Source organism: Chiloscyllium plagiosum, chromosome 6 (assembly GCF_004010195.1).
Source record: "Chiloscyllium plagiosum isolate BGI_BamShark_2017 chromosome 6, ASM401019v2, whole genome shotgun sequence".
NCBI classification, from domain to species: Eukaryota; Metazoa; Chordata; class Chondrichthyes; order Orectolobiformes; family Hemiscylliidae; genus Chiloscyllium; species Chiloscyllium plagiosum.
In genome coordinates, this window is record NC_057715.1 from 86,500,961 (window position 1) to 86,525,178 (window position 24,218).

General features: G+C 39.3%; 1 protein-coding gene across 1 annotated transcript in view; it reads left to right on the forward strand.

Annotated features, from left to right (window-relative positions):
• Positions 1-24,218, forward strand: part of brca2 (BRCA2 DNA repair associated) — a 144,394-nt gene that overhangs the window by 70,134 nt on the left and 50,042 nt on the right. The window contains exons 17-21 of the mRNA XM_043692705.1: positions 5,907-6,077; positions 9,476-9,875; positions 12,580-12,735; positions 17,164-17,311; positions 20,011-20,147. Of these exons, the coding sequence (XP_043548640.1) occupies positions 5,907-6,077; positions 9,476-9,875; positions 12,580-12,735; positions 17,164-17,311; positions 20,011-20,147 (1,012 nt within the window). The remainder of the gene's footprint in view (positions 1-5,906; positions 6,078-9,475; positions 9,876-12,579; positions 12,736-17,163; positions 17,312-20,010; positions 20,148-24,218) is intronic.

Genomic DNA, 24,218 nt, shown 5'->3' on the forward strand with positions numbered 1-24,218 from the left:
CTCTCTCTCTCTCTCTCTCTCACACTCTCTCACACTCTCTCTCTCACTCTCTCTTTCTGTTTACTTTCCTATTTTCTATTACAGACTTGCAGCACTATTTAAATTAACGGAATAGTGATAAGATCATGAGAAATAAGAACGAATAGGCATAGAGAGGACCTTAATGAGAAGTGGAGAAGAGTTCATTAGGTGGATACTTGGCTTACAACACAAAAAGATATGGAGGTATTACAGGGCAGTTCTTTTGTTAATGATTCCACAGTGGGACAAGAAAGGTCAAAGTGTGCAAGCATAAAACAGAATACACTCAGTGGAGAGAAAAGTTAAAAAGGCAAAATTAATGACTATTAACTGAAATGTACATAGTATTCAAAACAAAATAAATTAAAAGGCACAAAGGAAGGGCGATGCATTCAACCTTATTGCCATTACAGAGATATGATTTTAAAGAGACCAAAGCTAGGGAATAAATATTGGTGAATATAAACAAAATTTCTTTCACTAGAGAAGAACTAGTAGGGAAACTAATGGGGGCTAAAGGCAGATAAACACCCAGGACCCAATGGGCTGTATCCTAGGATTTTCAAGGGAATAACAGTAGAGACAGTAGATGGGCTGGTAGTTGTCTCCCAAGAAATTATCAAAAATTTCTTTTAAATTTCAATGACTGTAGGCCCAATCTCTCAAGTCCATGGCATTAGGAGTAGTATATTTAGTATGAATAATGAGTTGTTTAATTAATAGAAGACGAGAGTTTGGTTAAAGAAGGCATTTTCAGGATGGCAAGCCTTAATGAATGGAATGCCATGGGGGTTAGTGCTAGGGTCACAGTTGAATGCAATATTTATCAATGGACTGAATGACAGAAGTGAATGTACAATTGTCAAGTTTGCAGTGAGGCAAAAATAGGTCAAAAGGTAAGTATTGAGGATGACAATGTCTATAGAGGGATATAGAAAGGTTAAGTGGGTGGGCAAAATCTTGGAATATATTGTGGGAGAATGTAAGCTTTTGTCTTTGCCAGGAAGAATAGGAGAGCTAAATATTATTTAAATGAGGACAAACTGCCGAAAGCTGCAGTTTGGAGGGATTTGGGGGTCTTCATGCATATCCAGTTTTAGCTGATAATAGAAAAGGCAAATAAACTGTTAGCCTTTATTTCAAAGGGAATGGAGTCTAAAAATAGCAAAGTCCTGTATAAATACTTCAAAGCACTAATCGGTCAACATTTATAACACTGTGAATACTTTTGGTGCCCGAATGAAACATACTAGTAATGGAGACAATTCAGAGAAGATTCACTATGGTTGATTCTGGTATGAGGATTTTCCTTACGAGGAGACATTGAGTCGAATGGCCTAGTACTCATTGGGGTTATAAATAAGAGGTGGCCATACTGAAACTTTTAAAATTCTTAGAGGACTTGACATGGTAGATGGATAAAGTCTAGGACCAGAGATCTCATCTCAGAAAAGGGTCGCCCATTCAAGACTGAGGTTGGGGAAGAATTTTTTTCTGAGGGTAGACAGTCTGTGGAATTTTTTATCAAAGAAGGCTGTAAAGTGTTATCGTGAAATATATTCCAGGATGATAGAGTGGGATTTTTATTCTGTAAGGGAAGTTAATGTGTGGCAATACAGCAGGAAGTGGATTTGAGGATTATCAGATTAGCTATGATCTCATGGAATGGGGGAGCAAATTTGGTTGACTGAATTTGTTATTGACTTGCCTTCAAGTAGCTGTATCCAGTTCATTTTTGCCTGATCATGTCTTTATAAAACTTTTTCCTTCCTCCAGTTTAGAACTGCTTCTCTTGTTGTCTTTGTCCAATTGAATAAGAATGCTAAATTTAATATTATTATATTCATTATCTCCAAACTGGACACCCGTTGCTGCTTCATCCCGTTGCCTGACTTTATTTCATAAGACTAAATCAAGAATTGTGCCCTCTGTTATTGGGCTTATTACATGTTGGCTAAAAATGTTCTGAATATGCAGTCAGTTCCGCTATTACGTGGTAGTACCGTTCTTGTGCAATCACATGTTATAAGAAAATCACATAATAGAAATACCCATTAAACGAATGACACCAGAATCGCATTATATCCAATGCACGCTTTAAAAATTCACACTAGAGAAATAATGTCCCCAATTAGTCAATCGTGTTATAGCAAATTAGCATTTGTGAAATGTGCATTATAACAGAACGACCTATAGTTTAAGAATATTATGACCTCTAAACCTTTGAAATGGTTTCAAGTTTCAATTGATAATCGGGTCATTGCATACCCTAATTATTAAGGTTATATTTTTCTGCACTTAGAAATTAACCCATGTGTTTGCTCCTTGAACTTTCTTCACTGTATGTGGGTCAAAAGTACACACCAAGCGGTGTTGTTATAATCCTGGGCAGCACAGTGGCTCAGTGGTTAACACTGCTGCCTCACAGTGCTAGGGACCCGGGTTCAATTCCAGGTTCGGGCGACTGTCTGCATGGAGTTTGCACATTCTCCCCATGTCTGTGTGGGTTTCCTCTGGGTGCTCCAGTTTCCTCCCACAGACCAAAGATGTGCAGGTTAGGTGAATTGGCCATACTAAATTGCCCGTTGTGTTTAGGGATGTGTGGGTGAGGTGCATTAGTCTGGTAAATGTAATGTGATAGGGTAGGAGAATGGGTCTGGCTGGCTTACTTTTGGTGTATCGGTGTGGATTGTGTGTCCAAAGGGCCTGTTTCCAGACTGTAGGGATTCTCTTTTTCTGTGAAAACTGAGCTTGCACTTTCAAATCTTCAAATAATGTCTTCACAGTTCTAGCCTGGCATTTCTCATCTAAAAGTTTCAAGCTGAAACCTTTGCACTGATGTAACCTATTCCTTAACTTTTCTTAACTAACTCCTTTCTGTGAATAAACTCTTTCATGCATTTAACTTCAATCATGACTTGTGCAAAAGCTTTCCAAGCTATGGATTTTTCCCATAAGCAAAATGAAAATTCCTGATTCTTCTTAACTAAAGCAAACTAATGGCACTCAATGTTTATTCTGTCCACTCGTAAAACACTCACATTGCAAACAAATTCCCATTGTCACTCAGGGACTCCCCATCTCATACTACCTTTTTTTGCCTTTGAGGTCAACTTAAATGTCATCATTTGATGCATAATTCGGTATATTGCTCTTCTCCCAGCGGTAATTAATTCTTGTTATGGCTGAGGGGTAGCAAGCCAGATGAAATCAAGCTTGCTAACATTGGATTCACATTACAATGAAATGAAAACATTTGATGACCCTCAAAATATCCCAGTTGTTTCTAAACCGACTTGAATAAAACAGATATCAGACAACAAGTTTATAACTTAATCAGAAATTAACAATATATTGTTAATACTCTAACTTCAGTGGAGCAAAGCTAAACAATGAGATAATCTAATTAATGACTGTGATTTAAACCCAATCTTCTTTGATTATAACTTCCATTCTCTGTCAGACAGACATCAGTAAGGGATAAGTTAGAAAGAAAAGAAGCATTGAAATTTGTATCAGTTTGATAATGGTTTCAGTACCATGTTTTAACAGGATCCTTGAACAATACATTGCATTACAGGCCACATGGAACTCTAACTTGTTTGAATTCCGAAGTCATCAGTCAAAGCAAACAGCTTCCATCTGGCTCCAAGGAATATACACTTGCAGATCATACTGTTATAATGTGCATTTCATCAACACAAATTTGGTGTGATGCAATTGACGCATTGGGAATGCTGTTTCTACAGTGCAAACTTTTAAAAACATATGTTGGCTGTTTCTAAAGCACAATTTTTCTATATTGCGGAGTTGCACAAGAATGCAACCATCACATTATAGGAGAACTGACCATTTATTATAAACTGGGATTCTTTACTCGGGCATTCAATAACCCTTTAACTGAATATAAAGCTAGAGACAGTAAAAGTCAAACACAACTTCCCAGTCCAGTAGCATCTAAGCATGCATCTTTTTGTCCCCAAAACCCAGTCAAAATCCAATTAATCTATAGTTTCTCTTTTTATCAAAATTTTCCCTCTGACTGGCTGGCTAGTGCCTTGATGACCAATGCAGCATCCAATCAGCTGCCAGTCCTTAAACCTAACACCTTCAGGAGCTGAAACAGCTGCAGTATTCTTAGAATGATAATTAATCTTCAGTGACCTTTACAGGCCCCCTCCCAAATGCCAGTGTCACTTTGGTGAAAGTGAGGACTGCAGATGCTTGGAGATTAGAGTTGAGAGTATGGTGCTGAAAAAGCCCAGCAGGACAGGCAGTATCCCAGGAGCAGGAAAATTGACTTTTCGGGCACAAGCCCTTCATCGATTTTTCTACTCCTCTGATTAGAACTGCAACTGCAATAATGGATTGTAGGTAGCGTTTTTTGTAATGGCAAAAATGTTAAATGAACTGTCCTACAATTTGTGCTTTCTGTCTCCATTTTACATTAAATAGTGGTATGATATAACTTATCTGGCAAATATGTAGCGCAGTACGTGAATTTCAGTGCCAGTATCTGCTAGGTATTTAGCCACGTCTCAAAGACTGACGGATTATATTGAACAACGTGTGCCTTCTGGCTTTTGACACAAATAAGGCATTGACTACATAGTCTACCCTTGCAAAACTTGCAACATAGTATCCTGCTTTAAACGTGATTTTATAATTGTACAAAATTTGCTAAATAATCCTGAGGGCCCTGTTCTTTACGGCCAAAAAAGTGTATACATTCTGGGGTGTAGGTTTGCCCGCTGAGCTGTAGGTTTGATATCTAGACGTTTCATTACCTGGCTAGGTAACATCATCAGTGGCGACCTCCAAGTGAAGCAAAACACATAAATAGAAAGCAGGAGACAACAGCTTCGCTTCACTTGGACGTCGCCACGTATGATGTTACCTAGCCAGGTAATGAAACGTCTGGATATCAAACCTACAGCTCAGCGAGCAAACCTATACCCTAAACCCCAACCTGAGCTACAAATCTTGTATACATTCTGCCTGCTTTATTTCAACAAGCTATGTCAGCCATTTTCTGGTTAATTTCTCAGGGCAGTGCCTTGACCAATCAAGGTGAACCTGTCTGATCTGAAATTTTGGCAAGGCTTGGCAGTTAACTGTCAATTTTCACTAACTGATGCATTGTCCAAGGCAATGCCTCCACCAATCAAGATTCCACTTGCCAAACAATTAGCGCTATTCTTTTGTGCAATAAATGTACTGTTTTTCCTTTTACTTTGGTATCACTCAGTGGAGAAAGTGAGGACTGCAGATGCTGGAGATCAGAGTCGATAGGTCAGGCAGCATCCGAGGAGCAGACGAATTGATGTTTTGGGCATAAGCTCTTCATCAGAAATGATTCCTGATGCAGGGCTGATGCCAAAAATGTCCATGATGCTGCTTGACTTGCTGTGCTTTTCCAGCGCTACACTCTCGATCACTCACAACTTGTCCTAATGAAAGACTGAAAGCTTGCACAGAATGTGTATTTCTTAGTAATACTTGTGTGTGTTCTGAGTCATGCTGTTGAGTCAGCATTGTAACTGTAACAACTATAATAATACTGCACTATCTGTTATAACTAATAGTAATAATAAAAAATACAAATAATCTGGACTTTTCTTCCGAATGCATTTATTAATATTTAAACCTTTAAAAGATGCCTGTATCATTAGTGACTTCTAAAATCAATTCTGTGCTTCCCTTGTTTATATGGTAAACAAATGTGAGAAATTAAAAGCTAAGATATTTTGGATGGGTTTTGTGAATCATGGGCTCTTTCAGGGATGTTGTTTACCAAAGCTACACTATCTCAGGGAAACTTAATCATGTGGTCTAACAATGTACTGTAATTTGATCAATTTCTTTCTCTCCCACCACTCTCGCAGAGCTCTTTTAGATTCTCCTGGTGTAGATCCCAGATTAATTAATGAAGCTTGGGCCTACAATCATTATAAATGGTTAGTGTGGAAATTTGCAGCAATGGAGATAGCATTCCCCAAAGAGTTTGGTGGCAGGTGCCTGACACCAGAAGCAATTCTTCTGCAACTTAAATACAGGTATACTCTACTTCACCTCTGTATATCTTGTTTATAGCTATGTAGTTTATAAAAACAAATTACTGAATGCCATTCCATATCCTATCAGAGAACTTTGTGTGGCTGTATTTTTCCTGCCCAAAAAAAGGAAATAATTTGAGTAAGTTAAAAGAAACTCAGAACTGTTCAAATGCAGAAGTAGACTATTTGTCCCATTATACTTGCACCTATTCTGTTATCTAGTTCTAATCTCCTAACTTCACACCATATCCCTGAAAATCAGTTCTATCCCAAGTTAAAAATCACACAATACCAGATTATAGTCCAACAGGTTTATTTGGAAGCGCTAGCTTTCGGAGTGCTGCTCCTTCATCAGGTGGTTGTGGAGTATAAGATTTAAGACAGAATTTATAGCAAAAATTTACAGTGTGATGTAATTGAAATTATATATTGAAAAAGACCTGGATTGTTTCAGTCTCTCATCTTTTAGAATGACCATGTTGGTTTCAGTTCTTTCATATGTATATTCCAGAACATTTTTTAAAAAGTTACATTCTCAAGTGAACTTTAACAATAGGTGCTATGTTGGCCCAGATAATGCATTGAATGTGTGAGGGTGCCCTGTGTGAGGCTGTCTGGGTGCACCCCAATATACCGACATTTTCATGCATCTATTCGAATAAGAGATCTCTGCAGGATCTCCAACCAACACTATACACCAGGTATATTGACGACATTTCTTTCCTCTGGACCCATGGCGAGGAGTCACTGAAACAACTGCACAGTTATATCAATGAGTTTCATTCCCCCCCCATCAAACTCACCATGGCTACTCTCTAGTATCTGTCTCATTCTTGGACACATGCATCTCCATTAAGGATAGGCACCTCAGCGCTTCGCTCTACCCCAAACCCACTGATAACCTCATGATGCTACACTTCTCCAGCTTCCACCTGAAACACATTAAACAGCTATCCCCAATGCATACACAGAACCTGTTCAGATGTGGAGGAATATGACGGGCATTTGGATGCCCTCATTAGAATGGTGTTCGAAGCTTAACTCATTGACTGCCAGTTCCATTGTGCTACAGCAAAAAACCGTAATGACCATCTCAAGAGACAGACACAAGCTACAGCTGACAGAGTACCCTTCGTTGTCCAGTACTTCCCAGGAGCTGAGAAACCACGCCATGTTCTTCGCAGCCTGCAACATATTATCAATGAGGGTGAGCACCTCGCCAAGACCTTCCCCCCCGTCTCCATTTCAAACCTTTAAATAGCCACCAAACCTCAAACAGATCATTGTTTGCAGCAAACTGCCCAACTTTCAGAACACCACCATACAACCTTGTCACAGTAGATGCTGCACGACATGTCAGAGTGTTGACACAGATACCACTATTACGCATGAGGTCACCACCCACCATGTACATGGCAGGAACTCATGTGACTCGGCCAACGTTGTCTATCTCGTATGTTGAAGGCAAGGATGCCCCAAGGCATGAGGCATTGGTGAGGCCGAGCAGAGGCTACGGCAATTAATCAATGGACACTGCACAACATTCAACAGACAGAAGTGTTCCCTCCCAGTCGGAGAACGCTTCAGCGGTCTGGGACATTTGACCTCAGACTTTTGGGTGACCATCCTCCAAGGCGGGCATCGGGACAGGCAACAACGCAAAGTGGCCGAGCAGAGGCTGATAGCAAAGTTTGGTACTTATGGGGATGGCCTCAACTGGGACATGGAGTTCATATCACACTACAGGTGACCCCACTGCACTGCATGCACTCTCAAGTACACAGTTACAGAACGCACATAGACACACGCCGACAGACCCTCTGTCATGTATAAACTCTCTCTCATATGCTAACACATACATTCCTACGCATTCTCACACACCCTCTCGCAGACTTATATCCCTTTACACTCTCACTCACTCGTATCCACATACACACACTCTCACAGACACTTATCCTGCCCCCGCACATGCACACACATATAAGTTTGTGGGTGAATTTGTGCTTGCAGAACTACATTTTATTTTACTCAAAAACGGCATGAATCCATGTAAGACTCTGTAAATCCCTTTTGTAGATTAGAATCCATCTGAACATTGGGGCACAAACATCCTCACACAGGGCACCTCACACCTTCATTGCATTATCTGGGCCAACATGGCACCTATTGTTAAAGTTCGTTTGAGAATGTAACTTTAAAAAACATTCTGGGATTTACATGTGAAAGAACTGAAACCAACATGCCCATTCTAAAAGATGAGAGACTTCACAAACAATCCAGGTGTTTTTCAACATATAATTTCAGTTATATCACACTGTAAACTTCTACCATAAATTCTGTGTTCTATGATCTTATATTTCACAACCACCTGATAAAGGGGCAGCGCTCCAAAACTTAGTGCTTCCAAATAAACCTGTTGGACTATAACCTGAGATTGTGTGATTTTAAACCTTGTACACCCCATTCCAACACCAGCACCCCCAAATCAGTTCTATCCAAATAATTATCCAGTGCTCTCTTAATGCCTCAATTGACTCCACCATAGGGAGTGCATTTCATACCTTGCTTGCTGTGTGAAAACACTTTTTTTCCTCTCCCTTGCTTCATTTGCACAACACTTTAAAAGCCCTAAGAACTTTGAAATGCATGCCACCTATTGTGTCCATAAAATGTTCCAAAATGCATCATATTTGCTGAATTACTCTTGAAGAGGAGTCATTGTTAAGGAGACATAAGAAAAATTGTACAATTTAACTATTTAGGTAAAACAGTTTTGAAATGAAGTAATGGACTATTCCAGAGTACAAATTCAAGTGTTCTAATCTTCTATTAGCATACCCATAGATAATAAGATTCACAGATTTTATTCTTTTGGAAACCTTTATTTACATTGACCATAACATTTATTAATCTCTACCCCCATGTTATCTTAATGACCAAAAATACATTTGAATACAAATTTCACTTTGACTTCAACTTTTAACTGACTGCAGGACTCCGATGTAATGGGATAAGTTTACAGAAGTGAAGAATAAACTTGACTAATGCAAACGCCATTTCTGTCGCGAAGGTTATGATGCTTTATCCCACATCCTGATTTTATTTGATATCCTCCTCCTCCACCCAGTTTAAATGGGATTGTCTCTACACAGTTCCACTTCTGCAGATACAAATGAATAGTTCCCACCCATACATCACTTATGCTTATGATTTCATATTTCTAGTTATCCTTTGCAAGGACTTATTTCCTCTAATTTCTTTTGGTTATTCTAGTATATGGAGAGAAAATACAAGGATATATTTTGAATAAGTGTTTTTGTTTTGAAGCAATGAATTTTGTGTTGCTATTCAAAAGTATTAAGCTGTGCAAATGTAACTTTCTAATTTTGGCATTGTAGGTATGATGTAGAGATTGATCAGTGTTATCGATCTGCCTTGAAAAAAATTATGGAAAGGGATGATGTGGCAGCAAAAACACTTGTGGTTTGTATTTCTAAGATAATATCAATGGGAACAAAATCATCTCAAAATAACCCAGATCTTGATGATGCAACTAAACAGTCAAAAACTGTAACTGACAAGTGCATCATCGAAGCAAAGAAGGTTGTGCACTTTGGAGTTGTTGAAGTCACTGATGGCTGGTACGGAATTAAGGCCCTTCTGGATCTTCCACTCACATCACTTCTGCAGAAAGGAAGACTTGTAGTTGGTCAAAAAATCATTGTCCATGGGGCAGAGCTTATTGGGTCACCGGATGCTTGTACACCGCTGGAAGCTCCAGAATCACTAATGATAAGAGTAAGGGGAAAGCATACATTTTTGTGGTAATTATATTTTAATATATGCTTTGTTTTATGACATTCTGATAAGTAATTTTTGTCTGTGAGAGATAGGTAAGCATCACTTTTTTTTTCTGTTTATCCAACTAATCCAATAACTCCTACTGAAAGATTAGGAGCATTTTCAGACAAGAAGGGGTTGGTTTGGGTGCATGAGTGGAGTTAAATACTCAAAAAAAAGATGTGAAGTTAGAACTCTCATGTCATCCTGACCTCTTCAGGTTTCACCTGGAACTAGGTTTGAGGAAAGAGCTTAGACCAATTGGGTAAGTTATTTAAATGTTTGAATAGCTCATAAAATTCTTTTAAATAAGGATTCTGGCTTGAACAATCAGCAGACCTATTTCTAAACTGTCATTAGGGTCACCTGAGACAATTGTACAGTGGGAAATACTACTTCAACGAAAATGACGGGTTGGGAAGGATGGTCAGGGAAACTAAGGAACGACAGCCAGAGCCAAGGTGAGAAGCTGTTACTGAAAGCACTGCTTTTCAGACTGCACTTGACAGGTGATTATCACCTTCGTCAAAATCTTCACCCATCTTGGTCTTCACTCACCTTCAGTTTCATTTTACTGCAGACTTAGTATAGCACAACATCTGCAATTGAAGCTCTAGCTTCCACCTTTGACAAGGAGCAGAAGTAATACCAGCTATCTTGATCTCAGGCACATGCAATACGTGTATGGGTGAAATTTAGATTAAGCTTTAAAGAAGCAAACCCCTTCTCCCCCCCCCCCCCAACATAGGATCTGTAGGCTTAAGAACATGTCTAAGTTGTGAACACCAGTGCATCAGCAAACTTGGGTTTCACAGCGTGTCATTTCTAATTGCACCCTAGAACAAGACTACCTTCTTAGTGAATAAAGTAGGCACGTATTCTCTGTAGCTATTAAGGCTCCTTTAATGGAGCACCATGAGAGTTGCCATTGGGGAAAACATGGTAACCATGTGAAAACAGCATAAAGAGTGCACTGTGACACCAATGATCCGCCCTTTCCACGACCACCTTCTCCTCAAAGTGTGGCAGAGGTTGCAGAAGCTGCATTGGACTGCATGACCACCTATGGACTCACCCTGAGAGTGCAAGAACGTCCATCCCCCTTTGAGGGACTGCCAAATAATGATGATGATGATGTCTCTTATGGAAGAGCTCTCCCCTCCCCCAATCCTTAAGATGCCTTTTGTCTCTTGTCTCCTTTTTTTAAAGTTGTATGCTCTGTTTCACAAGACGACAAAGCGGAGAGCCAGGAAAACGATTGTTCTGAATCGTTTTCTAGTTAAATACATAATTGTTTGATTTTTAGATATGCACTAGTGGAACTAACTGTCCAGTATAGGTCCCACAAATGTGTGTTCAGTGTTTATAGTGCCTTTCCAAGGAAAGTTTCTGGAGTATTTTAAAAATGCAGCTAGTTCACTAATATCCTTCAATGAAAGGAATCTGCTTTCACTACTCTGGTCACGTTATGGTATGGACTCCCAACACACTTGTTTTGTTAGTCATCCAAATCCCAGGGAGAAAGCTCATCGTATGAATATTGCTAGGGAATTTCATTAAATTGATAAGCAATGTTAGTGGTACATTCTTTTGTTTGTTTCTTTTTGCTTTCCTGTTACTAGCAAGGCCAACATTTGTTGTCCATCTCTAATTGCCCTTGAACTGAATGGCTTGCTTGGCTCTTTCCCAGGGCAGTTAAGAGTCAGTCTCATGTTGGCTGGACCAGGTAAGGATAGCAGATTTCCTTCCTAATGAAGTCATTAGTAAGCAAGAAAAGGATTTAAAAAAAAAATAAAATACAGCTTTGGTTTTATGACCATCATCATTGATTGTTATCACAAGCTGCAATGTTAAGATTTGAACCATTGTCTGTAGTAGCCTCTGGATTTCTATTCCAGTAACGTTACTGCTACACCACCATCTTCCTTTCACATAACGTCTGCTGAAAGATGTTGTACAGCATTTAACAGGCCACTTAGTCTAACCAATGCACATCAATTTTTATCTTCCACATTTCCTAAAAAAGGTACACCGTCACAATTCATAGATCTTCTATCTGCTAGTACTGTGACTCCAGGGTGTCCTGTTTCCCTTCTCTGTAGTTGTAAAGCATACTACAAATCTCCAACGTTTGAATATGATATTCCGCATTCATTGCTTTAGAATATTTCCAGACGATAATGAATTGTCCTTGCATGCAAATGCCAACTAAATTACAATGGAGCAAACGGTGGCTAAATACCAATGGTATGATATGATAGAACATGTGATTAAGTTGACTACCTGTGAGCAAGGTAATTTTATTCATCATTACACCTTATGAAATAAATTTTGACAAATAAATCAGTTTGCCTATATGATCTTTTAAAATAATGTCAATAAGTAAAACTGAACTATTGTGCGTAAAATCCGAATCGGTCCGTTTAGTCAGCTATCTGAATGACTGGTTTGTGACACAGAGTGGTGCTGAGAGCAAAGGTTCCATATCTGCTGAGGTTACCCAAGAAGGTTCTCCGCCCTTTGCCTGAGGCATGGTCACCCTCCGGTTAAACCGCCACCTGTCGTGTTTCTCTAATGAGAAAGCAGCGCTCTGGTCCTCTGGGACTATGGTGACTTTGCTTAATTAAAATTTCAATATAATAATCCATGTTTTCTGATTTAGATTTCAGCCAATGGTACCAGATCAGCTCGATGGTATGCTAAGCTAGGATTTCACCGTGATCCTCGACCTTTCCCATTACCAATATCTTCTCTCTTTAATGAAGGTGGAATGGTTGGTTGTGTTGATGTAATTGTTGTTCGAGTTTACCCTATGCAGGTATGGAAGATTACACAAGATTAGTAAAATTTTTTTGTAGATGAAGACTTATCAAATAATATTATTAGATATCACTGTATACATTTTGATAAATTGCTTAGGAGAGGAGTGCTTTTTTTTTGGCAATGTGTGTTAGTATTAATTGTATTGTACTTGAAGCAGATATTATCAGAGAATTCACTTAGAGTCATAGAGATGTACAGCACAGAAACAGACCCTTTGGTCCAACTCGTCCATGCTGACCAGATATCCTAACCTAATCTAGTCCCATTTGCTATCACTCTAACCCTTTCTGTTCCTGTACCCATCCTGATGCCTTTTAAATGCTGCAATTGTGCCAGCCTCCACCACTTCCTCTGGCAGCTCATTCCATACACATATCACCCTTAGCGTGAAAAAGTTGCCCCTTAGGTCTCTTTTATATCTTTCCCCTTTCATCCTTAACCTATGCCCTCTAGTTCTGGACTCCCCCACCCAGGGAAAAGACCTTGTCTATTTATCCTATCCATGCCCCTCATAATTTTATAAACCTCTATAAGGTCACCCCTTAGCCTCCGATGCTCCAGGGAAAACAGCCCTAGCCTATTCAACCTTTCCCTATAGCTCAAATCCTGCAACCCTGGCGACATTCTTCTAAATCTTTTCCGAATCCTTTCAAGTTTCACAACATCCTTCTAATAGGAAGGAGACCAGAATTTTTGTACGCAATATTCCAAAAGTGGCCTAACGAATGTCCTGTTCAGCCACAACATGACCTCCCAACTCCTGTACTTAATACTCTGACCAGTAAAGGAAAGCATACCAAATGCTGCCTTCACTATCCTATCTACCTGCGACTCAACTCTCAAGGAACTATGAACGTGCACTCCAAGGTCTCTTTGTTCAGTAATACTCCCTAGTAACTTACCATTAAGTGTGTAAGTCCTGCTCTGATTTGCTTTTCCAAAATGCAGCACTTTGCATTAATCCAAATTAAGCTCCATCTGCCAGTCCTCAGCCCATTAGCCCATCATATCAAGATCCTGTTGTAATCAGAAGTAACCTTCTTTGCTGTCCATACACCTCCAGTTTTGGTGTCATTTGCAAACTTACAACAATACCTCTTATGCTCACATCCAAATCATTTATATAATGACGAAAAGTAGTGTTGTGTTGCAGTTATTGGTTAGGAAGTGAACGTTTAGAATGTGTAAGAGTTCTTTCCTCGCCTCTGGCTATCTGGAATGGAGCATTTGGGAACAGTGCATGTTATGGGCATGATTGGTGCCTATTTCTGGAGATTAGGGGCAAAGTGTGGTGGGTAGTGCAACATGCCGTTCAGTCTGTATTTCATAATGTGTGGTACATGGATTGCTGTACTGATAGGGTTGAAGGAATCAGTTTATGTTGAGTAGGGATAAATCTAATTGATTCCAATCTATTTGGCCTTTCTAGGTTTGAGGTGAATGTCACATATTATTCATTCCAATTAATTATTTATCCCTGATGATTCAATCAGTTTTTTTTGTGGAGAAAACTGCACTTCACTTAGAGCAGTAGTGTATATTCTTCTGATTGTCCAATTGTTTTGAGCTCGGTCTGTAACTTGTGCAACCTCATTCAGAATGGGATAAAATAGTGTCAAAATAGCAATTTTAAATGTATTATTAAAAACGCTGCTTTAGTATGAGTATCACGCATTGTTGGTATAAATAACAAATTGTTGTGGTGGCATTCCCATTCATTAGTTGTCCTTATTCTAGGTGGTGAAAGGTACAGATTTGGAATATGTTGATGAAGCGACCTCAAATTGGTGCATTGTATCTTGTAAATGGCACACTGCTGCATTGATGTGCATTTTGAGGGAATGAATGTTTAAGATGGTGGCCTGGGTATCGGGTCAAGCAGGCTGTTATTGTCTGAAATAATGTCAATCTCATTTACTATCTCTAGGACAACATTCATCCTGGCAAATGGGAGCTATTCCATCAAACTCCTGACCTCTGGTGGACACGCTTGAGGAATTGGGAATGGAGTTGTTCATTGCACAATTCTCAACCTTTGATCTCTTGTGTTCACTGTATTTAGAGGGATGGTCCACTAGAGTTTCTGATATGGTGTTCTCCATGGAATTGATAGTTAATAGAATCTCCAATGATTCCTCCCAACGTGAAGAGGAAATGCAGAGAAATCTCTTGCTTGAAATGGGCATTGCCTGCAAGTTGTGATGTATGGATGTTATTTGGCAAGGATTTGCTGCATGCAGGCATAGAATGCTTCAGTAACTGAAGAAATGTGCATGACTCTAAATGCTGCGCATGCATCAGTGGTCATCCCTACTTCTAATCTTATGAAGATGAGATCATTGAAGCAGCTGAAAATAATTAGGCCTTGGGCCCTACATGAAGCTACAACTTCAGCGGTTATCCTGTGCTGAGATGCTTGGCCTCCAACAGTCACAAATATTGTCTTTTATAATTCAACTGATAAAAAATTTTCTCCTTACTTCCCATTGATTTTAATCTTGCTGGAACTGTATTGAACCCCACATAGTCATGGGCTACTTTGATGTCCAAAGCAATCATTTGCCCCCCTCATCTCTTTCATGTAGCTTTGTTGTCTAAACTTGCAACAAGGCTATAATGAGGTAAGGCACCAAGAGGTTCTGATGGAACCCCAACTGGGTATCAGAGGACTGGTTATTGCTGTGTGAGGGCCTTTTTAAAAAAAATGGTGAATAGGTGTTGTGTTGACTTTTGTTATCCAAAATCTCCTTGAATCTGGAATGTTCTGTCAGGTTGGGAAATAGCAATGCAATTCCTGTATTCAAAAGTGGAAAGGACACAAATTAGGAAACTACAGGCCAGTTATTTTAAAATCTGTCATAGGAAAATAGTATGAAGCTATTATTAAAGAGTTTATAGCAAGTCATTTAAGTTCAAGGTAATCAAACAGTGTCAACTTGATTTTGTGGAAGAGAAGCCATGTTTAATCAACTTACTGAAGTTCTTTGAAGAAGTAACATGCTGTGGATAGAAGGCTATAATGATGTATAGCCTTGTGGATGTGCTGTCCTCACATGTCCAGAAGGCATTTGATAAAATGGTACATTAATATTCATGAATAGTACATTGACTGACCTACTGGATATTGTTGAAAAAAAACTGGGTCTTTTTCTGGTTGTCAAGTTAAAATGGGAGTTGTGCACAATGGAGTGAATGTTGAGGTCTCAACTTCTTCCAATGTATATAAATGACTTGGAGGTACTGAAGATATGGGCACTAAATTTGCTTTTGATCTGTAATGGTGGAGATCACACAAGAATGCCAAGATGAGAATAGCTGAAATACTTGTGTTTTACACTGAATTCTACCATTGATGAGAGTAGGGATATTGATGGAGCCTGCTTCTCTTCCCATTAGTTTTTAGTTGTCCTCTACCATTCACAACAGCATGTTATAATTAAATGTCCCATTGATTGTGTGATTCCTTGGCTTTGTGTCATCTTGCTTCTGCTGTTTTGAAGAGCAGCCTCCTTGTTCCTATATTTTATTTTGTTATCGTTCTTCGGATTAAAAGAATCATAAATTATGAGGAGAAAGTGGGAACAGGGTTCTAAGTTGGCTGATCAGCCATGATTGTATTGAGTAGTGGAGCAAGCTTGAAGGGTCAAATGGTTTTAACAGTCAGAAATGTTGAGAGAGCAGTATCAAGCTAATAGAAATGAAAGGATATACCTAAATAGGTAAATTAAAGGTATGCTCGAAGGAAAAATTGAAATATCATTCTTGTCACGGTTTCTTGTCAAATTGTATTTTTGTTCAACAAATAATAATAGTAAGGGAAAATCATTTATTTTTACATGCAAAGTTTTCCTAAATCACTATCTGTTTCGATTGAGATTACTGTAAAATCATTGATGCAACCTGCCAATTTATTTGTACTGGTGATGTTGGTTTAGTTTTATTGTATGCTGGGAACTTTTAATATTAAAACATAATGTAAAATGGTACATAACTTACAGTCAGGAGGGAATGTAATATTATATAGCAGAGCATTTTGTTATACCATCCTCGCTTCTGCCCTCTTTGGGGAGGTATAAATAAATTTAGGCGAACATGAAGACTGCAGATGCTGGAGATTAGAGTGGTGCTGGAAAAGCACAGCAGGTCACGCAGCGTCCGAGGAACAGGAAAATCGACGTTTCGGGCAGGAGCCCTTCATTGTGAATGGAATGCATTTCTGATGAAGGGCTCCTACCCAAAACATCGATTTTCCTGTTCCTTGGATGCTACCTAACCTGTTGTGCATTTCCAGTACCACTCTAATAAATAAATTTTAGTTCAGCAATTGCTGCCTACTGTGAATCCAGAGTTTTGCTCAGCCAATGCACAATGCATTTTCTGTTGTCTAGTTTGTATTTCTGATGAGAAATGCATTTTTCTTCAGTGGATGGAAAAGAAATCCAACGGAACGTATGTATTTCGGAATGAACGGGCTGAAGAACGAGAGGCTCAGATACATTATGAAAATCAGCAGAGAAAGTTGGAACTGTTGTATGCCGACACTGAAGCTGAACTGCAAGAACGATATGGAGGTAATCAGAACACAACGTCTAAAAAGATATCTTTGAAAATAACAGGTCTAGTTTTAATTAATATAATGACAGTTGAATTTTGTTCCACACTTTTTAGCTCTTTCAAATTATTACAAACTGTGGTAATTAGATTTTTAATTTTTTTTAATTTTGAAGATTAAATTTTCTGGATTACGATTATATTTTTGATGTTGTCTCTTATGTTGAAATAATAGGCAATTGGCCTTCTGCGCGAGACCATGTTATCATTTTTAGTCTTACAATAGGGCACAATGCCTGATAAATCTGGTGTCTAAAGTATGAGTACCTATCTGAAGCTGTGTCACTTTAAAGACCAATACTCTAATATTCATAAACTTTTACTTATTCAAGGGATGTGCATGTTACTGGCAATGCCAGCATTGTGGAAAGTGATGCTGAAGCATGTTCTCAAACTGAGGTCCATGAGGCTTTAAATTCACTGGGATGTGGCCAGCTCTGGCTTTCTCATCATATATTGACAATTCCTAATTGTCCCACAGAAGACTGATTAGTCGTTTTGATCTAGTTCATTCCTTGGAGCGTAGGGGCACCTACAGTTCTGTGTCAGGAAAGAAATTTCAGGAATTTTAGCTCCACTGAAGGTATGACTATATACTTTCAAGTTAGTTGGGGGTGGGGGAAGAGGATGTGTCTTATTGGGGAACTTGAACATGGTGGCATTCCCATGCTTCTGCTCCCTTAGGTGGTAGAAGCTGCAGGTGCTGTCACAGAAGTCTGGGTAAATTACAGTAGTACATATTATAGGTGATATTATTGTGCATCAGTGGTGAAGGGAGTGACTTTTGAAAGTGGTATTTGGGGTGTCAGTCAAGCAAGCTATGTTTTCCTAGATGATGATGAGCTTCTTGGGTAGTGTTGGAGTAGCACCAGTAGTGGCTTGTGCCATTAGATGATGGACACGCATTGGAGAGATGGGAGGTGAGTTACTTACTGCAGGAGTCCTAAGTTTTGAACTGCTCATGTAGTCATGGTATTTATGTAGCTGTTCCAATACAGCTTCAGGTCTATGATATCTTAGGAAGTTAATAGCGGGTCATTTAGCTATGGCAATGTCAATGCACGTCAAGCGGCATCAGTTGCCTACTGTCAAATTGAAGATGGTCATTCCCTGGGAATTGTGTATTGCCAAATGTTGCTTGCAATTTATCAGCCCATGTCTGGGTATTGCCCAGGACTTGCTGCACATCAACACAGACTACTTCAGTATCTGAAGATTCATGAATGGTCTTGAACATGGTGCATCATCTTCGAGCATCCCCATTTCTGACATTATGATGGTGGGAAGGTTATTGAAGCATCTGAAGACGGTTGGGCCTAGGACACTACCCTAAAGAACTCCTGCAGTGATGTCTTAGTTTGAGATGATGGCGTTCAATAAAAATCAATAAATACATTTTGTGCTAAGTATAAATCCAATCTTCCTGATTCTCATTGATTTCAAATCTGCTGGGGCTACTTGATGCCATATTTGTTTGAATGTGGCTTTGATATCGAGAATGCCATTCTCAGCTCACCTCTACAATTAATCTCTTGCATCTATGCATGGTGAATGTGCTGATCAGTAAGGAGTTCCAGAACTTTAATTCACTGACAAAGAAGGAGCAGTAATACATCAGGATGGTGTGTAGCTTGAAGATAACAGTGCACGTACAACCCGCTTTCCTTGTCCTTGTTATGAAATGGAGATAGTTCAAATTGTAAGATTGTACCCTGTAGATGTTTTGCATGTAGCTGTAATGCATCAATAGTATAGATTGAATATTTAAGGGAGTATAAGGGCTGCAGATTTGAGTGGGCTGCTTTTAGGCTGGTGAGTATCAAGCACCTTTAGTGTTTGTGGAACTTCACTCATCCAAACAAATGGTGAAGATTCCATCACACTGCTAATATCTGCTTTGTAGACAAGAAACACTTTGGGAAGTCAAGAACTCAGTCATCTTGAGCTCTTATAATCTCAGCATGTGTAGCTGATTCAGTTATCTTTTTGGTCAGTAGTGAACCTCCAACATGTTTATGGTCAGCAGTTTGGGTGGTAACGCTGAACTCTGAAGAAGATACGTAGGCTATACTCAAATTTAGATTTTGGTAGGTATTTAGAGGAGCAGAAACTGAACATTATCAGTCTGATAAGGGGAAGCAATGGCCTATTGGTATTATTGCAAGACTATTAACCCAGAGACTCGGGTAATGTTTGGGGGGGGGCCCAGGTTCAAAGCCTACCATGACAGATAGTGGAAATTGAATTTCATAAAAAAAAGACTACAGTCTGATAATGAAGCTGTTGTTATCAGAGGGGGAAAAAAAAGTTTATCTGGCTGACTAATGCCTTTTACAGAAGGAAATCTGTGCCATCTTTTCCTGGTTGGGCATACATGTGACTCCAGACCCATCGTAATACACTTGACTTTTAACTGCTCCGTGGGCAACTAGGGGTGGGCAAGACATGCTGGCCTAGCCAGTGACACCAACATCTTGTAAATTAATTTTCGAAAGTTAACTGTTTCTGTTTCCACAATGTTTCTCTGGCGTACAGTATTTCCAGCATCTTCTGTTTGATTATTTTACATTCTTGATTGCTAAAATGTAATTTGTTCCTTGATTTTTAAGAATAAATATCAATTAAAATAGTTAAATATGTAAAATATTCTGTTTTAAAGTTGACAAAAAGAAAAGCAGAGAACACAAAGTGGAGAAGTTAAGTGACCAACGGATCATGATGCTTCAAGATGGTGTAGATTTGTATGAAGCAATTCAGAATTCTTCAGATCCATTATCTGTTGAGGTAATCAAATGTGTACTTTCAAGTGTCTTAAATGTGTATATATCACCTGACTCCTGCAATCTGTATTTTGGGACGTTGTTCGGATGTTTAGATTGACATATCCTTTAAGCATACTGCTCAGATTTCCACTTCGGGGGACGATAACTGGATGAAATAGCTGCAACCTTGGGTTAATCTTGATCTGCTTATCATTAGGAGTTTGTCTAGAGTGACAATTACATGGCTCAGCACACTGGGCAGAGACTAATTACTTTTGAAGTTGGAGAAAAGAACAGGCAAAATTATCCTTCCTAATTTTATATATTTTAACTTATATTGCAAATGTGTTTTAAGCATACGTTACTTCACCCTTCATCTATCATGACAAATCAGCAGCCTAATTCCACATAACCTCCCCATGTCCCATATTCCTTAATGACTGTCTAACAGAATGCTATCAGTCTTGAATTTAAAATTGACAAGTCGGAAATTAAAATTATGTTGATCTCTTCCTAACTTTCATCCATCATTACATTAAATTACATTCTTCAGAGATTGAAACATTATCCATGCTTATCACTGCAAAATCTGAATCAGCATTTAGGCTTGAGCTATTATGTGAAAACTAACATTTGTAGCACCAAGCCAGGTGATGATGATCTGCAACTTGAGAGAGTTTGCCACCTCCCTTTTGACATTGAATGGAATTACCATTGCTAAACACAGTGTCATCAACATCCTGGGGGCCATCGTTAACAAACCTATTGAATCGACTATCTCAATACTGCGGCTACAAGATCAAGTCAAAGGCTCAGTAAAACTATGATTATTTCACCAACTATGAGGCACAAATCAGGAGCGTGATGGCATACTCTCCACTATGTCAGGATAAGTTAGCTTCAAGAAAACTGGTAGAAGTTATCGTATATTACAGGGAAAATTGAATGCAAGAATAGGGAACATTCTTTGGTTTTATAAGACATTGTTAAGATCACACCTGGAATACTCTATAGTTTTACTGATCACAGTAATATGGCTGACTACTAACTGCCCTCTGGCCAGTGAGAGATGGCTTCTCAAATGATGCCCATAAAGGTTTCTCCACCTACACTATCTCCTCCTCAATAGCTTGAAAACTTCAAACAAACCTTTGATTTCATCATAATCTTTGTAATTTTATATTTGCGTCGAAGTTTCTTACAGTGCTATTAATCTTTGTGTTATGAGCCATTTGGGTGCATGCTTTCTGATTCATCATAGAAATTGGTAATAAATACACCGAATAGTAGAGTTTTCAAAACTTGCGGGACAACATTAGTCACATATTGCAAGTTACAATACCTGCCATAATCTCTGTGGTAATTGCTTTTGGGAGTATTTCAGACAGTGGTGTATGAAATGTGTTTGTGGAATATATGTAAAATATAACTAGTAAATTGGGGATAGTTTAATATACAGAACAGATGCCTATTTTATTGGCTTCAATGAAATTTGCTTCTTTTAAAAACATAGAAAATAGTTCAGCAGTGGGCTATTTCAGCGCTTCGAACCTGCATCGTCATTCAATATGATCATGGCTGATCATGCAATTTCAGTATCCCATTCCTGTTTTCTCTCCATACTCCTTGATCCATTTAGCCGTGAGGGCTGTCAGCCACCTCCCCCCCCCCCCCCCCCCTCCAAACTCTTCTAAATTCCAGTGAGTACAAGCCCAGTAGATCCAGCCCACTTTCATATGTCAGTCTTGCCATCTCGGAAATCAGTCTAGTGAACCTTTGCTGTACTCCCTTAATAGCCAGAATTTCCTACCTTGGGCTAGGAGACCAAAACTGCACACACTACTCAAGGTGTGCCTCACTGAGGCCCTGTACAACTGTAGCAAGACTTCCCTACTCTTATACCCAAATCCTTTTGCTATGAAACCCAACGATGCTTTAGCTTTCCTCACCGTCTGCTGCACCTGCACGCTAGCATTCAGTGACTGTTCCACCATGACACTTGGGTCTCATTGCATCTCTCCTTTTCTTAAACTGCCACCATTTGGATAATAATCTGCCTTCATGTTTTTGCCACCAATGTAGATAACCTCACATTTATCACATAAGATTGCACTTGTCAAATATTTGCCCACTCAGCCAGACTGTCCAAGTCACCTACAGCCTCTTAGCATCTTCCTCACAGCACACGCTGCTACCCATCTTAGTGTTGTCTGTAAATTTGGAAACATTCAATGCCTTGGTCCAAATTGTTAATGTATGCTGTGAATAGCTGGGGTAACAGCACTGAAACCTGCAGTACACCACTCATCACTGCCTGCCACTCTGAAAAGGACCTGTTTATTTCAGCTCTCTGCTTCTTGTTTGCCAACTAGTTCTCTGTCCACGTCAATGCATTACCTCCAATGCAATGAGCTTTAATTTTGCTTACTAATCTTTTGTGTGGGACCTTGTCAAAAGCTTTTTGGAAGTCCAGATGCACAGCATCCACTGACTCACCCTTGTCCTCTCTACCGGTCAGATCCTTAAAAATCGATTTGGCAAGTATGATTTCCCTTTAGTGAATCTTTGCTGACTTGGAACATTCCTGTTACTGCTTTCCAAATTGTCAGTTATAATGTTCTTAATAATTGACTCAAGCATTTTCCCCACCACCGATGTCACCTAACCACCCTATAATTTCCCATCTTCTTTCCCTTTTAAAATGTTGGGAGTATTTTAGCTACCCTCCAATCCATTGGAACTCTTCCAGAGTCTATAGAATGCTGGACAATAGTCACCAATGTGTCTGCTATTTCTAGAGCCACTTCCTTAAGTACACTGGGATGCAGAGCATCAAACCCTAGGAACTTAGCGGGTTTTAAACCCATCAATGTCCCCAGTACCATTTCTTAATTAATAAACATTTCCTTCAGTTCCTCCTCCTTGCTTGACCCTCTCCGTCCTTGCATTTGGAACATTATTTGTGTTCTCCTTAGTGAAGACAGATCCAAAGTACTTAAGTTGCAGTGTGTCTCCTAATTGAATATTACACATCTAGGTATTTTTGTTTATACATTTTATCTGGACTTCCGTTAAGAATGCGAAAGTGTGGAAATAGTAATTGATGTAGTAGTAATTTATAGAAAATCATTTCAATACTGCTCACTGTACTCCAGATGTCTCGTCATCATCTTGTGCAGTTGCAGTATGTCGTCACTACTTGTACTCCAACCCTGTTGAAATAAGGACCAACATTTTATTAGCTTTCCTGATTACCTGCTTGCTAACTTTGTGTTAAATACGCAAGTGGCCCCAAGTCCTGTCGCAGTGCAGATTTTTGAGGTTTTTCTTCGTTCAAAAGAAATGTTCTGCTGTTCTCCCTTCCAAAATGAATAACTTCACATTTTCCTCACGTTTTTCTCCATTTGTCAACTTTTTGCCCACTCACTTAATTTATCAGTATCTTCCTGTAAATTGTTTGTATCCCTCTTGTAAACTGACTTTTTTTTTTGTCATCTGCAGATTTTGCTGCAATTATACAATTATATTAATAACTTGGAGGAAGGAAGCACATTTGCTTCCTTCCTCCAAGTTATTAATATAATTGTATAATTGCAGTCCAGCACCAATCCCTGTGGAAGTTGGGTTGCAGGTCGCCAACCTGAAAAAGAACTCCTTATCCAAATGAGCCAATTCTCTTACCATGCCAATATGCCTCCAATGCCATGCATTATTATTTTAGGACTTTGAAGATGTAACAAGCAATGTGGACAATTAGATCCGATAGATGTAGTGTGTCTGTACTTTCAGCAGGCATTTGATAAAGTGCTGCACAAAAGGGTAATACACAAAAGTTGAATCTAATGGGGTTGGGTTAATTAATTAGCTTGGATAGAAAACTGAAAACAGTAGGGAGAAATGGATCTTTTTCTGATTGGCAGGATTAACTAGTGGTGTGCACAGGGTTCAGTCCTCAGGCCCCAACCTGGATGCGGGGTAAAAAGTACTTTAGCGCGCTCTCCCTCTCTCTCTCCCTCTCTCTCTCTCTCCCTCTCTCTCTCCCTCTCTCCCTCCCTCTCTCCCTCCCTCTCTCCCCCTCTCTCTCCCCCTCTCTCTCTCCCCCTCT